This window comes from Rhincodon typus, chromosome 32 (genome assembly GCF_021869965.1).
Source record: "Rhincodon typus isolate 14 chromosome 32, sRhiTyp1.1, whole genome shotgun sequence".
Taxonomy (NCBI): Eukaryota; Metazoa; Chordata; class Chondrichthyes; order Orectolobiformes; family Rhincodontidae; genus Rhincodon; species Rhincodon typus.
This window is the reverse complement of record NC_063363.1, coordinates 21264286-21281741: the sequence shown is the minus strand read 5'-3', so window position 1 is coordinate 21281741 and position 17456 is coordinate 21264286. Positions and strand designations below refer to the sequence as shown.

The 17456-nt window shown below is 39.2% G+C and overlaps 1 protein-coding gene across 1 annotated transcript in view; it reads left to right on the top strand.

Annotated features, from left to right (window-relative positions):
- The first annotated feature begins 298 nt into the window (after positions 1–298).
- LOC125486735 (neurogenic locus notch homolog protein 3-like) overlaps positions 299–17456 on the top strand; it is a 32479-nt gene continuing 15321 nt past the window's right edge. The window contains exons 1-13 of the mRNA XM_048615622.1: positions 299–405; positions 945–1246; positions 2683–2862; positions 3091–3198; positions 4827–4962; positions 6386–6519; positions 8425–8634; positions 9263–9460; positions 10571–10672; positions 12717–12872; positions 14595–14777; positions 15742–15903; positions 17008–17214. Of these exons, the coding sequence (XP_048471579.1) occupies positions 395–405; positions 945–1246; positions 2683–2862; positions 3091–3198; positions 4827–4962; positions 6386–6519; positions 8425–8634; positions 9263–9460; positions 10571–10672; positions 12717–12872; positions 14595–14777; positions 15742–15903; positions 17008–17214 (2089 nt within the window). The 5' untranslated portion in view covers positions 299–394. The remainder of the gene's footprint in view (positions 406–944; positions 1247–2682; positions 2863–3090; positions 3199–4826; positions 4963–6385; positions 6520–8424; positions 8635–9262; positions 9461–10570; positions 10673–12716; positions 12873–14594; positions 14778–15741; positions 15904–17007; positions 17215–17456) is intronic.

Genomic DNA, 17456 nt, shown 5'->3' with positions numbered 1-17456 from the left:
CTTCCCCGTGCAACCTGAGGCCATGTTTGGCATTCAGGCTGACTTCTGGGAAGGAGCAAGCTAAGGCCAACAAACACGAGTTGTGAAATTGACATTTCACAGCAGCAGGGAAACCAGAACTGCTTGGTTTCCTATCAGAAACCTGACCTATGTAACCTGTCCTTATTAACATCCAATCCATTGAGTTGTGCCTCAAAAGTCTTTTCTTGACTTCCTCTTGTGAATGTTTGGAGCAAAACCATTACTCTGGAATTCCTGTCAATTACTTATAATGTACTTTTTGATTTTGTGACTTTTACAGTGATAAACTAGGGCTGTCAGAAGCTCACCATTGTCAGAAGTGTACTCCTGGACATTTCTGCGCAGAGATTGGACTTACTGCTGCGTCAGGACCATGTTGGGCAGGTAATAAATTGAATACACAGCACATCATCATAAGCCTTGATGATTTCTATTGGAAATGTTGTAAAGTGAAAGGTGGGCAAATGTACCTTGACTAACCTTGACCAGTTTGCAGTCACCTTTTTAAACTCAGGTGCATGACATGGTGAGAGAGACAATGAGGACAAGAGTCAGGGGAAGGTCCAACACAACTTTACTGAACACTTCATCAAGGAAAAACAATAGTTATCAGACTCTACTATTGTACTTTAGTTAAACTCTATCAATCTCTTCACAGGACTCCTCAGTAAACAGTCTTAAATCTGTAAGTAACCAGTCTCAAACCTACACTAGCTATCTACTCTGACATGCGCTTCTGAGGATTCACTACACCCTATCTACAAGTCCCTACTGCTGTATTTCAAATCTTTTTCTGAAAGGACTGGTAATATCCAATCAATAAGTGCACGATAGTGGCACAGTAGGGCGCTTCTGTCGGAGTTCCTCTGCTCCTCCTGTTTCCTTTTTGTATCTTCTACTTCTCTCTTCTTCTCTCCCCTCAGCACCGGAGCCAACAGCAAGTCCAGAGCAGCGAGCCTCCGTGCCTGGGAACACCGCGAGCAGCGAGTCCCGGAGCAGGGCGGGGGAACAGCAGCTCAGCAGCCTCAAAGCATCGCGCATGCCGCGAGCGCGAGCCAACCGCGTGACTGGGTGCAGGGCAGCTCGAGGCGGCGACAGCGCGGCTCAGCCGCCGGACGGTTAGAGAGGCCGTGTCCCCAGAGAGACGGGGTTTGGGGCGATTCCCGGAGCGACGAAAGTACGAATCCCGGTACAGAGCGACTTACCCGGTTGGTGCTGAATGCCGGTGAGGAGCGAACTGGAGGCTGAAGCGTTGCGGGACAATTGCTGGGTTTGGGCCTGGTGCCACATGCTAGGCTGCTGTTACAGGACTGTAATTTAAAACCTTTTCACTATGCTGTAATTATCTCTATAAGTAATGCTTATGCTTGCCCTTAATCCTCTTTGTGTAAGACTTTTTGTTTTACTCTGTAAGCTTTATACCTAGGTAATTGTACCTGAGATGGCACCATTAAAAGGCAGCCATTGTAAAAATTTTCACTGTACACCTATACTCCTGTATTGTAGTGCAAGTGACAATAAAGGATATTCTGTTCTATTCAAAAAGGCTGGGACGGGCTGCTCCTAGGTTTTGATGATTGACTAATGTTTCAGGATCTGCAGTTGTCAATTTAGGCTTCCCCTCTCATCTAGGGCTGGTTCTGGTCTTCGGGTCATCTCTCTAGGGATGCTATTGAAGCAGGCACAAAAAAGCAGAGCGATCTGTGTCTCCTGTTGGTGCCTTTCTCGAAAATTCTGTAGCGTGTCCAATACTCACATCGGGCAGGGGCAGGAGGATCCAATCAGATGACTACTTCCAATATTTGGAGGTCGCAGAACATTGTTTTGAATCTTCAGCTGTCAAGTGCTGTCCTTGTCACGCTCTGCCTCTGGCCGTCTGCAAGTCTGTGTAGCGTACTTCTAACAAAGCAGGTTGACTGGAGGTTATTTGGAGGTATAAGCATTAACACCTACCCAGGCACTTCAAGGTCTGTCTGGTTTTGACGGGAAGTTAATTGTCCAAGGTCTGACTGCATGATTACTGTCTGCAGTATGCACATAGTCCAGCTAAGTTTAAATTTGGTTTCAATATTTTGTGTTTTTGTCCATGCTTGTGAAAAAAAGTGTCAATATTTCTACAGGAAGGCTTGGTCACATGACCACTCAATTTTCATGATGTTTGATGATAGATAACTGGTAGCTTAAAAGGAAATGAGTTTCTCCACTTTTTGTAATTTTTCTCAGATTTCAACCAAACAGATAGTTCAAGATAAATACAATACCACATTGGATTAATATCATAAATACCTCACTATTTTGTATTCTTATAACCTGCTAGAAGTACTTATGTTATGCTTCCACTGACCCCTAGACATTTTGAATACATCAAAAAGAAGTTTAATTCTTCTCCCGAAAGACAAATGTAAACCTTAAATAAAGGTGAAAGTTAAATAGTCCCCAACAGTCTGTGGATTTACCCATGAGCAACAAAACCCTCTTGTTTTTCTTAAGCCATTACTCATGTATATTTTTTAGGTTAACCCCTGCCAGGTTTCAGAGGAGAAGCCAGATACTGAGCCCATATTCTATATATTGCCATACTTTGATATCACTTTCCAGGCACAAGGGACTGAATGGCCTATTCCTGCTTCTTATTCATAATTGCTATTTTCTCCTCTTTAGGATTTTATTGCCTTGAGGGATCTAAAGCACCCACTCCCATTGCATCTGTCTTTGGTGACATTTGTACCCCTGGTCACTTTTGCCCCAGTGCTACTGCCCCCCCTGTTCCATGTCCATCTGGAACATTCCGATCTACACCAGGGGGAAAAAGTGAAGACGACTGCCTGTTGTGTCCTTCAGGTGATGTTTCTTTAGCAGTATTTATTATGACTGGTGTTCAAGTGCACGTGGTAACATTTAAGCTGCCATTTTGAAGATCAGAATATGTATTAAATTAATTTGAATTTATTCTCCATTGGACTAAGTTGAATCATGTCTGTATGAGAGTGGTGATTCCTGCTTTCCCAAAGACCCTGAGGTCCCATGTCAGAGGTGTCATGTGATGTGCCTATCTGAATGTTTTTGTAGGTTTCTATTGTAAGGAACCAGGCAAGGACAGTGTTGAAGGATTTTGTGAGCCAGGATTTTATTGTCTAATTGGAGCAAAGACCGCAACACCCCGTGATGGTGTTACAGGTACCACATTTTATTACAAATGGTAACAACAATGCGAGTAATTGCTGTTGTCGCTTGAAATAATCTCACTGAAAGTTACGAAATAGTGAAAGTATTCTAATATTGTTCTTGATTGGTGTTATGATCAATAAATTCTATCATCGGAACAAATGTCAAAGCATTAAATAAAATGTGCTGATCAGATATAATTTGATATTTTGGCAAAACAGGTTGCTGTTCCCATTTCTTTTTCTGCACCCTGCCTTTCTGGTTCTCCATTCAACCTCTTACCCACCTTTTTGCCACCTCGAGATTCAACAATTTTCCTGTTTTGCTTCTGAAATCTAAGTGACACAATCTCCAACTTCTTGAAATATCAATCACCCATCCTTTTTCCTGAATTGACCAACCATCAGCACTGACCTCAGTCAGTATCCTGTCCTGTCTTGAACTTGGTAGCACATCTAACAGCACCCTTGCTGCCCTGGTCAGATACCAGTGGCATTGAGCTCCTCTGATGCATTAAACTTAAAATTCTCAAAACATATTATAACATTATATACCTATTCATGTATCCAACATTTACTTTTTTGATTGGTGGGAGAATGCTCAGTCATCTCAATCCTATTCTATGGAATTCCTTCCTCAAACCTCTCTATCCAGTATTTCTCTCCAGCCCCTGAAAGCCTATCTTTTTGACCATTGTTGTGATCAATTCGCTGAACTTTGCTCATTCTTCATTCCTCCACTGTAGAGCATTTGGAAATTTTGCACTTCGGAATGGTAATTATTGTTTCTTTTGGTGTATTCTTCCACATTAAATACTCACCTGAAAGCCCCACTTTCAACTTTAATGGAAACCAGTGTATAAATATTTTCTGCAGATTTGGACAATTCCAAAAATGATTTCAGCAAAAATCGATCATTTTATTTTTATCTATATTGTTCATAACACACTAATTTAGGATCTTTCAAACTTAAGGAATTAGATCAAGATGCTGTGACTTAACACTTTTGTTTCAAATTGTAAGTGCTGTAGCACCTTTCAAGTTTTAAAATATTAAAAGGATTTGATAGCTTCTATCTCCTATGTTGGGACATTGACGATAGGAGGCTGTAATCTTAGCGTACAGCTAGACTACTCCAGAGACATGTTTTCATAAATTGGGTCATAGAAATCTGCAACTCCCCTTCCCTTTCTCCCTTACTGTGGTTTCAGAAACAATTGGAGCTGACAAGACTGAGATTGATAGATTTTTGTGAGGTTAAAATGTCAGAGAAATCAAAGGCAGGAAAACTGACTTAAGGTTCAGGTGCACCCTAACCTGATTGAATGGTGGAGCAGAATTTGTCTACTCCTGTTCCAGCTAGTCCGTGAGGAAAGTTCAATAGTTTACACTTTCTCCCTTCCTTCCTATTTGCCTTTCCCAAGTTTTAACCTGAAGGGTTCAAAAATATGAAATACCAAGTTCAGAATATGTGCAGAAATAAAGTTTGGGGTCATTTGCAAGTCAGAATGGTTACAGAGTGCATAGTAAGAAAAAAATATAAAACACAGTCTTTCAACCATGCTAAAAAGAAACAACAATTATTGGTGGTCTGCATTTTCTTCACCTTGAGCAGCTGTTTTTTATATTATGTGAATCCAGGTGACATTTGTCCTGTTGGCTATTATTGTCCATTGGGTTCTGGTGGCCTCAAGTTACATCAGAATGGGACATCTGTGAACCATACAGGGACTGAAGAATCTAACATCTGTCCTGAAGGGTCTCTCTGCACCAATAGGTAAGATATAAAGTAAAGGTAAAACATAACCTCCAGCTGAAGCAAAGTAATGGACAGGTACAGTCCTTCAACCAGAGTGTCATAAAGTGAAGTTGGATTAGAAGAAAAATAGTTATAAACAAAGAACAAAAGATTGCAGAATGGAACCATGTATTATACAAACCTAAAAAAGATGAATATGAAAATGAGCATTATCGCATTTATCAGGAGTTCAACACAGAAAAATGAGCTAACAGATGTTTTACAGAAATGTGTAGTCATTCTTCAACATTTTTCTAACTATTTCAACTAATACACTCAAAATGAAACTAAAAAGTATGAATGCTTGTGAAACTGTTTAAGTAATGCATGTTTTTAAATGATTCCCAAACCTAATTAAAGTCAAAACTTTAAATAGAATCTGAATTCCTGAAAAAGAGGCTTTAGAACCCTTTTTGGCTTTACCTGGCTGATGTTCAGTCATTGGTCAGGACTGTGATGTTGGGGTCAAATATCCGCTGATACTCTGGACCATGTCAAGAGCAGTGATCTGACTTTGATTTCGACTGGATTGGTAAAAGGGTGTGCTTGGCATCCAAATAAGGATGGCAGGTAGGCTCCAAAACTGGAGGGATGGCTTATAGGAGGCAATCGCACTTACAGAGGTAGGAGAGAGGGGTGCCTTACAATGGAAGAACAGCTGAAGAGAAGATAAAAGCATTTAACTCTTAAAAAATGGAACTGTCTGGTTACGATGATGGAGGGACTCAAATGGCCAGCCAGCAGTTGTGGCCCAACCTTCAATTTGGGTGTGGTTGTAAAGGGAGTGTGCCTAGTGCAACAAAATGTAGATCATCACTGCCACCCCTCCTTGCCTTTGTTCAGTGAACTGCAGCCTCTGTGCGGTCCCACCTGCTAATGGGAAAACTCCACTCAGCACAGAAGAAAGATTTTAATTGGCCTCTTTATTACCTAATTTAGAACTATCTGCTTTTCTGCATCTGACCTGACCGGACCTTCCTGAAAATCTCATATTTACACACATCTGCCTGTGCAAAATTCTGATCAGAACTATAAAAGCCTAATGTTAGACCCCTATTATTAGGAACCAACAGATTCTCTTTATCAGTATAGTCCTAACGCTTACTAAACATTGACTTCAGTAATAGTATGAAGCAAGAAAAATCACAACAGGAAAGTGGATGCAAGGAGTGTCAGATCAATCTTGATCCTGTTGAATGGCAGAACATGCTGAAGGGGCGAAACAGTGTACTCCTGTTCCTTACAGTCTTATAGAATCATCAGCTATTTCACACATTCCCTGTTTGGATGCAGTTCACACTCTCATTTGGTGCCAGTGCTGAAGATCAATTTCAGCATATATTTCTTTAAGATTAACAGTTAACATTTCCAAACATCTCTATTTTCTTCTCCTTTTCTACAGAGAAAGAACTGAGCCATGCCATCAAGATTCATACTGTCCAGAAGTTTCTGGTACCTTCCCACAGTCTTGTCCTTATGGGACTTTTGGAGCATCCAGGGGATTAAGGAAGAGGTCTGACTGCATTCCATGCCTTGGTGAGAAAAAGTACAAAGTGGTCCTTGACCATGATGATTTTGCATCCATTTTCTTAATATTTTGGAGACCAAATAATGATTAATTGTAATCTTTCTCACTTGTGTTTAGATCTACTTGTAGATCTCCACAAACTCAAAAGATTTTGTATAATGCTTTCATTTGTTATGTTGCTATAATCCTTTGATCCACATCAAAACTGTCTGGTTAGGTTGGTGAATCTTCAGATTAATTATAAAATGTGATGCATGTGTACTGAATTTTTTGTCATGCAAGCATAATTTTAATTTTACATCATGCTTCACTGTTAGAATTTTAAAAATCTTAACAATGAGATTGTTATTAATCATTTAGTGAAATTTTAAAATATGCCATTGTGAATATCTTGTTGATAGATGGGCTAGCACTGGGGATTGTGATTGTTGATTTGTTCGCTGAGCTGGTAGGTTGGTTCGCAGATGTTTCATCACCATAGTAGGTAACACCATCAGTGTGCCTCCGATGAAGCGTTGTTGGTCTGTCCCGTTTTGTTATTTATGTGGGTCCGCTTTGATGTGGTGGCTTACTTCATTTCTGGTTCTGCTTCGTAGTGGTTGATACATGGGGTCTACTTCCACCTGTTTGTTGATGGAGTTCCGGATTGAGTACCAGGCTTCTAGGAATTCCCGTTCGTGTCTTTGGCTCGCTTGTCCTAGGATGATTACGTAGTCCGAGTTGAATTGGTGGCCTTCTTTGTCTGAGTGTATGGAAGCAAGGGATAGTTGGTCATTTCCATACACTCGGACCAATTATCAACTATCTACTATAAGACTGTAAGGAACAGGAGTACGCTGTTTCGCCCCTTGAGCATGCTGTGCCATTCAACAGGATCAAGATTGATCTGACACTCCTTGCATCCACTTTCCTGTTGTGATTTTTCCTGCTTCATACTACTACCAACTGATCAACTATCCCTTGCTTCCATACACTCAGGCAAAGAAGGCCACCAATTCGACTGGGACCACGTAAACATCCTAGGACAAGCCGATCAAAGACACGCACGGAATTCCTAGAATCCTGGTACTCAACTCGGAACTCCATCGACAAACATGTGGAAGTAGACCTGAAATACCAACCACTACGAAGCAGAACCAGAACCAGAAATGAAGCAAGCACCACATCAAAACGGGCCCACATAAATAACAAATGGGACAGACCAACAACGCTTCATCGGAGGCGCACTGATGATATTACTGAGTATGGTGACGAACTGCCTGCAAGCAAATCAACAGCCCGATCGACAAGTCTTCTCAAAAACTTTAAACTGGAATTGTGTCTAAATTGGTAGATTTTAATAATATCTTGATCTTGAAAGAGTTAAAAAAAAAAGTAAGACCTGAAGACAACTATAGATGTTGGCCCATCTATCAACAAGATATTCATAATGGCATATTTTAAAATTTCATTAAATGCTTAATAACAATCTCATTGTTAAAGATTTTTAAAATTCCAACAATGAAGCATTACATGTATCGGTCATACACATTCCAGCAGGTTCCCTGAAGAAAAATGATATTACCATATTCTGAACCTGGAGTATTTTAGTATGCTTGTGTTATGTCTAAAGTACAGCTTCCTCACTCCGGGCCCCCATACAGTGAGTTCACGATCTCAGTTGACCATCTCTGGTCACTGCTCCTTGAAGGGAAAAAGCGAAATATTTTGCTCTTGCAAGCTTCCACTATAAGAGCAACTTCAGTAGGAGCCTGAAAATAATTCATTGTCAACCTTCTCTAGTATGAATAGCATATAAATATCTAAACCTGCAAGAAAAAAACCTGTAAGATAGAAAATTAAAATTGCTTTGTGCCTTTTATCATGCAGTTTGTTAGCAAGCAACATTAAAATCTTCTTCCATTCATTCTTAGGTGGTTCCTACTGCAGTCGGCCAGGTCTCTCAGAAGTTGAAGGTCCTTGTGATCCTGGTTTTTATTGTGAATCTGGAGTGAACTCACCACGGCCTTCACAGTATTCGGCTCATACAGGGAAAGGTGGTGAATGTAGTGTAGGTTCCTACTGTCCCAGAAACTCTACAGTGTCTATACCATGTCCCCCTGGAACCTACAACTCAGAAATAGGTACAGCCCAGTCTTGCATAAAAATGAAAACTGGATGCAATCTTTAAGTTGTATTAATCTTGAAATATGACAATACGTATCACATCACATCAATATCTCTTTGATAGTTAAAGTAATTTGAATTCTGCACACTTCTGCTTTTCACAATTTTTAATAATTCAAATCTGCCACTTTGGAGAAATCCATGTCATAACATATTGCACTCTGAAGTGAGCCTTTGCTCCCAGTAGAACATACAATCGAATGTTACATTATTGTATTCGTTTTCAAGTGTGACCTCAATGCATCACATCTGGTTATGAGACCTTCAATAGCAGAATGCATGTTGACAGCATCTAATTATGAATAGACTATTTTAATGCGGCTTCAGTGAAGAGAGTGTATTTGAAACATTGTGCAATATTTCTTTATCTACTATGAAAATACATATTGCAGTGAAAAAAACTTGGGAGACTTATGAGGATTAACCCATATAATGAAACTTGGTACAAAGCTTTCCTGAAACGTGGGTAAGCAACAAAAATATTTTATTGATGTATAAAAATGCACAAGCGTTTACTTTTCTCTGTGTGTCTGAAGCACACTGTATTTTTCTATCTAACTGCACATGCCTTTGAACAACTTTCAGGTCAGAGTGACTGCAAAATATGCTTGGCTGGATATTTCTGTTTGGGTGGAACTTCCAACCCCTTCCCACTGAAATGCCCAAAAGGTCACTTCTGTCCAGAACGTACCCGCTTTGGAGAAGAATACCATTGTCCCCCTGGGACCTATAATAGTTTACTTGGTCAACAAAGCTCTGCTGACTGCTTAATTTGCCCTCCAGGTAAGTGGGAATGGTAAATTAGGAAGTACAGATATTCCCTCTAATACTCTTTCAGAAATGACTCCTGGGCTGTGGATTAAAATATGCACAGTTCTTTTTAAATCTATATATCATTCAAAACTACCCACTTTGCGTTTTGGTTTAGAACAAAAGTTGTTATTAAACATGTAAGTTTCAAGTAGGTATTCACTAACCCATAATATTAAGCCAATATAAAGGGTATAGCCGCCTAGGCTAAACAATTATCATTGAGGAAATTAACATTATAGTTATAAGCCATTACGAACACACTTGCAATATTTGCTAATTGTAATTTGTGAATTGCTGTGGTGTTTTTTCTCGTTTTATTTTTACTCTTGTAAAGAAGGTTTTCTCAAATTATTGTAAATTAGCAAAGTGCACATTGTATGAAATTTTACATAATTTGAAAGTAATACAGCACCTTTTATGAATATCTTATAACTTCAACAGTCCTTTGAGTGCTTTGAATAATGAGCCATCATTTATTTTAAGCATTTTAAATTCTAATATAACCACAGTCTTGCACATTTGGTCAGTCTTGAGAAACAAGAGGCAGAAAAATCTCTTTCAATTACAGGTAACAAAGAAAAATGTTTTTTGAGGAGGAAGGAATAGGGAATGATTTACATCTTAGAAAAATGGTAAACTTACAGCAATGGAAGGTAGGGGATAAGAAATATGCTTTGCATCAGGTTAATGCTGAGAAGAGGAGGAAATAGAGATAAGGTTATTTGCATTTCTGCAGCTTTCTGAAGTAACAGCTTAGTCAGTTGCAAATATATGTATGAACTGTGGATATCTCAGTATCAGCAATGAATGTATTCTTATTTAATCAGTTTTTAAGGTTCTCCTAAAGAAGAGTCGTATGGGACTTGAAAGGTTAACTTTGTTTCTTTCTCCGCAGATACTGCCAGACCTGCTGACTTTCTTTAGCTTTTTGTGTTTGTTATGTATCTGATATATAGTAGCTGTGTGAGAGCACATGGCTTGAATAACATTTCCACTCTAAAGTTGTAATGAGTCAAAAATAGAATCAAATGTTACTGAAATATGTTCTGACATTTTCTCAAAACATTGGAATATTTTTAGGCCAGTTTTGTGAAGGGATTGCTCTGAGCTCACCGAGTGGGAACTGCTCTAAAGGCTGGTATTGCACCGGAGGGTCAGTAACAAGCAAACCCTTGCCCCAAGGTAGGCAGCTTGAGTGAGATTGAGTTTTCAAATCTACAACTTGCTACAAAATGAAATTTCCACGAATAGTAAGAAATGAGAAGGACTTAAAATCAAATAAGTAATGTTCTAGATTTTGTGCCAAGGTTCCATAAGTATGCGCACCTGCTTTCAATTCCCTCAGTGAATTTAACCTGGATAACCTCACTATTTAACTGTGTACTTTCTACTACAAACCAATTGTTAAACTAATCAACTTAATAATTCCCTATCAAACTTCTGTGTCCTCCCAATTATTAATAAAAGTGATGGAAAGGAGTCAAGTGACGTCAACTCACTGATCTTCAATTCTACCAGTCCATTTCAGTTCACACCTCCAACACAGCCTGAATCTACGAATTGACTTAAGAGCTGAATGCTAGATGGACCAAATTCAGCCAAAACAACCTTCAAAAACCAAAATTATAATTGGAATGAGAGGAGAAAGCCCTCTGTAGCTGGAATCATACAGACATATAGAAAAATGGTCATGGCTGTGTCTGAGAAATTCTAGTCACAATAGCCCAAAGCGGATGACACCAGAAAGAGTTCCTCAGAAAACAATGCTAGCTTGACTATCTTCAACTGGCAGATCAATAACTTTCTCTTTGTTACAAAATCAGGAGTGAAACTGTTCATGAATCTTGGCTAAAGATTCCACAATGTTCAGCTTCCTTCAAAACTCTTCCAATAATGGAGGACAAGCTAGGCTAGAGCATGACTTTAATGACATCCAGATGTTTTGCCAAATGGTCAGTTAAATTTATACATAGAACAAATGACCATTTCAAACATGTGATGAACCAGACCAAAGACACAGTACCATTACAAAGAAGAGAATCTTCTTTATCTACTACTGATTTTCAATGGGTCTAATCTCATTAAATTCCCCCACCATTAGCATCTTGGAATGCCACTGTTGAAGAAAAACTAACCTTGAGTAACCACATCAACATCATTTTTGCGAGAACAGGGCGAAGACCAGCTTTTCTCCAACCAGTGGCTATCCCTGATCCTTCAAAGGCTGAAGTCAGGAGGATGAAGGAGTACTCTCCTGTTGCAAATATGGCTGCAGCTGCAACAGTACTTGAAAAGTCAGCACCATCCGTTTTAAAAAAAAATAGAGTGCTCAATTATCATTTGGTCCAGTATACTCTACACACACTGTCACAGTTACATGGAGCTGCAGAATGTAATGTCTGTAGGGTGTACTGCAGCACTTCCTTAAAGCTTTTCAGTAACATCTCCCTTCTCCACTAGCCCCACTACCATGAAAGATAGAGGAAGATATTTGCACTTATAAACTGCTTTTCTGTTATGAGGGTGTCCCAAAGCACCATACAGCCAATTATGTACTCTTTGAAAAGATTGTTTTAGTGTTGAAACAGTGGCAACCACATCAAGGTTACAGGTTGCTAATTCAAACCCTATTTGTGCCTCGTGAGGTCCAAAAAACAGCAATGATATAAATGATCAAATCATGTGTTTTTGTTGTTGATTGAAGGGTACGTGCAATCAATGAAGAACTCCCTGCTCTACCTTTGAATAGTGCTATTTTTTTTTAATCTGGGCCTGCAGTTCAACTGTTCATTCAAAAGACAGCACTTCCAATAATGCTGCACTTCCTCAGTATCTGAAATGGGGTTTTAAAACACAATCTCTAATCTTGATGTGTTCACAGCTACCATTAAGCTAAGGCTGTCAGCTACTATTCTCACTTGAATAGAAATCTACAATTCCTCATTGATGTTGTATAAATATTATGGAATTTTCGACATAAAAATCCTGCAGGACACATGACTCCAAGGACTCCATCAGTTCAAGGCATAGGTTAAACACCATTTTTTCATGGCAACAACAAAGGGGCAATAATTGTGATCCTGCCAGTATCACTTGTATTCGGAGGAAAAATATTTTTTTTAAAATCATGTTTTCACTGAAAATAATCTTAACTTCTTATTTTTATAACATTTCTCAAAAGTTGCTGATGTAAATTGGCATTTTGTTTTCAATCTTTTTGTTTCAGGCGATTTCTCAAATATTTCAGATTGTGCTTCCCAAGAAGATGTTTTCCCAGGAAATCGTTGTTCTCCTGGGTTTTTCTGCCCAGAAGGATCATCTTTTCCTCTGATTTGTACAGCAGGATATTATTGTGATCAATATGAGCTCGCTGAACCAACAGGTTTGGTTTTTCCCATAACTTGTTTAGAGGTGAAACAACAGGGCAAAACACTTCATTACAAGTCCTACACGTATTTAGCAGTGGGAATGCATTTTTCAACGGTTATTGCTGGATACCAGTCGGACATTTGATTTTCCTTTACACTTACAACCACACCATTTCTTGTAAATCATTTATTTACCATTGCAGGGTAGGTGATGAGTTCTTACACTTTCTCAAATTGAGATTACAACTGTTGAATTTTAGGTTAGTAAATTAAAACCACATTAACTGCAAATGATGAAAATTGACATGGCAGGTTCTCTGGATCACCATAGATATATCTCATTGGATGCCTATAATTGTCAATCATTTAACTGGATAACAGCAGCAATATTATTACATTTTAGTTAAGCTTCTCATGTACCTCTTTAAGTCTTTTCCAACACATTTTTTAATAGCCCCAGATTTGATTGTTTCTAATAAGCATGCAACTTGGCTAATCGCTTTCTTTTTCAATTAAATTGACTCACATAAGACCATCCTGGGCTATAAGGACAACTCCGAACATCAAGCATCCAGCAAAACCAGCTCTGACATCCAGGTGATGACCACTGCAGTGTCTCTACTTCAAACACCTAATGTGATGAACTGAACTACTTCACCATACCCAACATTGGCCAGTTGTACAAGGACTCAGCATATATTCAATGGACCAAATGGCAACCTTCCATGTCTCTGGCATCGATTTTCATTGCTTGCGCTGAGCTATATACTCTCTGCCCTCTTGACTCATCATTCTCTCTCTCATCACTTGTTGAACAGGACCCCAGTCACCCTTAACACTGCAAAGTGTCACTCATCTTCCATTTCAATTATCTTTTGTGATTTATTCTCTTCATTGAACCCCACGGATTCCCTTTTTGTTCTGACCCCAATACAAGCTCAGTATTAAATAATTTCTCCTAGCCTAGTGCTTTCAACCTGACTGTATTTTCTGCCAGATTTCCAAACTCTCTTTAAACATTTATTGTCACATCCTCTCCTGAAATATCACAAGCAAGCCACGCATTCTCTTAGTACTGCTGTATTTTCAAGATATTCTGACTTTCCAAAGCCCTGGAAGGTGTTATTGCCTCTTAACTGCAACTGCCTTCACGTGAATCATATTACAGAAATTAGCATTGGTGCTTTAGGAAGTAGAATTTAAAATTATGCCTTTTGGGGTCTGATTTTTTTTGTTGAAAAGTGTTATTCTTTTGGCTACTTTTAAAAAGATTTTTGGTGTAATATCTTCCTGAAACTATGGTCACTGTTGTCATTTTGAATATAAGGTGTATTCCAAGCAGAAAATTGTTCTATTTGCTGCCTGCTGCAATACTACTTCATGGGACCATTTTTAGTTTAATTTCAGTTGCTTTCGGAATGATCCAGATTAAGTCAAAAGTAAATCAAATGGTATCATTGGACTGTGTAGCGTGTTTTTTTTTAAAGAACTGACTTAGAATTTCGTCACTTGTAGTACCCCAATGATCCTGTTAGCAATATAAAGTTAGGCCATGCGTATGTTATATGATGATTTCATTCAGCAACATGATCAACATGTTTGTTTTCTCAGTCGCCAATAGAACATTAAAATCATGAAAGAGGATCACTATAATTTAAGGAGACATTAATGTGAGCAAGCACCTTCTGATCCAAAAGATAAGAGCATTATTTGCAATATTTTTCATTACATCTTAGGTCCTTGTGATGCAGGATACTATTGTCCTATTGATAGTACTGAGCATGCCCCAGACTCTTTCAGGTGCATTGCTGGGCATTACTGTCCTGAGGGCTCACCAACCCCCAAGCCATGTCCTGAAGGAATATTCTCCAGTACCCCCATGAGCAAGGTGCCTGAGAACTGCCTGCCTTGCTTACCAGGTATAAAAACTGTGCTCGTCTTTTGATTTGTTTCATATGCATTCAAAATAGCTCTTATATATTTAAAAATAATTTGCAAACTTTCAAAAATCTGTCTGTGTAAACATAATTTTACTAATTACATAATGATGGTTGCCAAAGGTAACTTCACTCTCTGAAAAGAATAAACATATAAGGCTATTGAGAAAGGTGGTAAGTCACTCTCACAGACATGACTGAATGGACTCTTTGTGCTGGAACCATTTTATGATTCAATGATTCCACTAGTCACATGTAGGCAGGGTGGTGAAGAACGTGTTTGGCACGTTTGCCTTCATTGGTCGGTGCATGGAATATAAGAATTGGGACATCATGTTGCAGCTGTACAGGATTTTGTTGAGGCTACTTTTAGAATACTGCATTCAATTCTGGTCTCCCTGCTATGGGAAACTTGAAATAGTTCAGAAAAGATTAGCAGGGATGTTGCTGGGATTGGAGGGTTTGAGCTATAGAGAGAGGCTGAATAGACTGGGGCTTTTTCCCTGGACCACTGGAAGCTGATAGGTAACCATATAGGGGTTTGTAAAATCATGAAGAGCATAGATAGAGTGAAAAGCCAAGGTCATTTTCTCAAGGTAGGGGAGTCCAAAACTGGAGGGCAAAGGTTTAAGTTGAGAGGGGAAAGATTTTAAAGGGATCTAAGGGGCAACTTTTTCATACAGAGAGAACAAGTTGACAGGGGAGGTGGTGGAAGCGAGTACAATTACAACATTTAAAAGATATCTAGCTGAGTGTATGTACAGGAAAGGTTTAGAGGGATGTGGGCCAACTGCTGGCATATGGGACGAGATCAATTTACCATATCTGGTCGTCATGGACAAGTTGGTCTGAAGGTCTCTTTCTGTGCTGTGCAACTATATGACTCTGCCAGGTACGCTATTTTGTCTTTAAAATGAAATAGATACTAATGGTTGTCTTTTGTTAGGATTCTTCTGCGAAGGCGTCAGGCTGTTTCATCCAACTGGCCTCTGTGCATCTGGTTACTACTGCCCAGGAGGTCAGAGTTCTCCCACCACAGCAAACCTTTTATGTCCTCCTGGGTCCAGGTGTCCAGCAGGAAGCCCCAGTCCTGACCCTTGTCCAAGAGGTAAATTAATTTTATTTTAAAAGATCCAGAAATTTAGTGAATTTACACACATTCTGATTTTTTTCTGTTTTCTGCATTCACCCTGTTCTTTTGAGTTACTTTTGCCATTGCTTCAGTTCCCTTCTCCATCCTACTTTGTCTGCTAGATAGAGTGACCTATGACTTTAGTCATAGCTTAATGTTGGCAGTGACAATTTGTCTTTTTTGCCTCTTTCAAAATGAGATGTCCCTCATCTCCTCTGGAGGTCACCAAACTCATCAATAATAATCATAAGGTTCATAACTTCAACTGATCCTTCTGTTTTGTCAACTAAATTAGAAGGATGATTTTTCTCATCCTGTGCCCAGTTATACTGGACCATGTGGGCACAGTGATGTAGCAGCAGGGCGAAGTACACATCCATAAAATCCATTAACTAGCAATGGAAAGAAAATCAAAAGTGTTTGGTAAAAGGGGCTTCTTCTGCCTCATGCACTTCGCTGCATTTGGGTGATTCTGTACACTTTGATAGGACTACATAGCTCTTTATTGCTCTTTCCTGATCTCCTTTAATAGTTTGATCCCTGAGTACATTTTGAAAATGTCTTAATTGGCTTGACTTCAAAGAACACTACTTTTTCATGAAAAGAATTCATCTGATCCACACTTGATTTTCGGCTTCTCGTATTATATTTTGTAATTAGGCTCTTTGTGACCAATTCTCTGCCAAATAAAGATGATTTTCGCTGCTTACCCTTTTTGCGCAGTGCATGTGATACAGGTACTTTTGCAATGCTGTTAAGAAAGAAGTTCGGCAATGTTGATCCAGAGGCGATGAGCGAATTTCAACATGTCTAAGTCAGGATATTGTGTATTTTGGAAGGAATTCTAAGGTGTTGGTGTTCTCACACTTGCTCCCTTGTCTTTCTGCGTAACAGTGCTGGTTCTTGAAGATGCTGCCCATGATGATTTGGTCAACTTAATGCCCAATATAGATATAAGAAACCATCCAGAACTGGGTGGCTGAACTATATCCCACATCAGCAATTTGTTTAGATTCTTTATTGAAGTATTTTCTTTTCTCCCTGGGTAGTAATACTTGCAATAATTTTTGTGATTAATAGGTTTCTACCAAGCACTGAAAGGCCAGTCTGAGTGTAATCCTTGTCCTGCTGGAAGCTACTGCTACACATCTGAGTTGGACAACTGGGGAGTCGAAGCCCCTCAGCAATGTCCACCTGGGCATTTCTGCCCAAGAAGAATAGAATTTGCCACCGAGTACAAATATCCTCATGGAACTTTCAGCAACAAAGAAGGACGAACCTCAGCAGGTAAATGCTTGCTCCTCTTCGGAGAACTGTTCCTTCTGAAGAAATGCTAATATTATGGCAGAAAAACAAGGTCAACCTAGCACCACGTGTGTTCTGAAAGGCAACAAATAAATCATGTTTGTTTAAAAAAAAATTAATGCTGCATCTCATCTAATTAATCTTTGTCAATATCCTGCTGTTTTCTTCTGATGATATTGGCATCTCACTTATTGTCAAGTTATGTTAAGTAGTTAGTTGTGTCA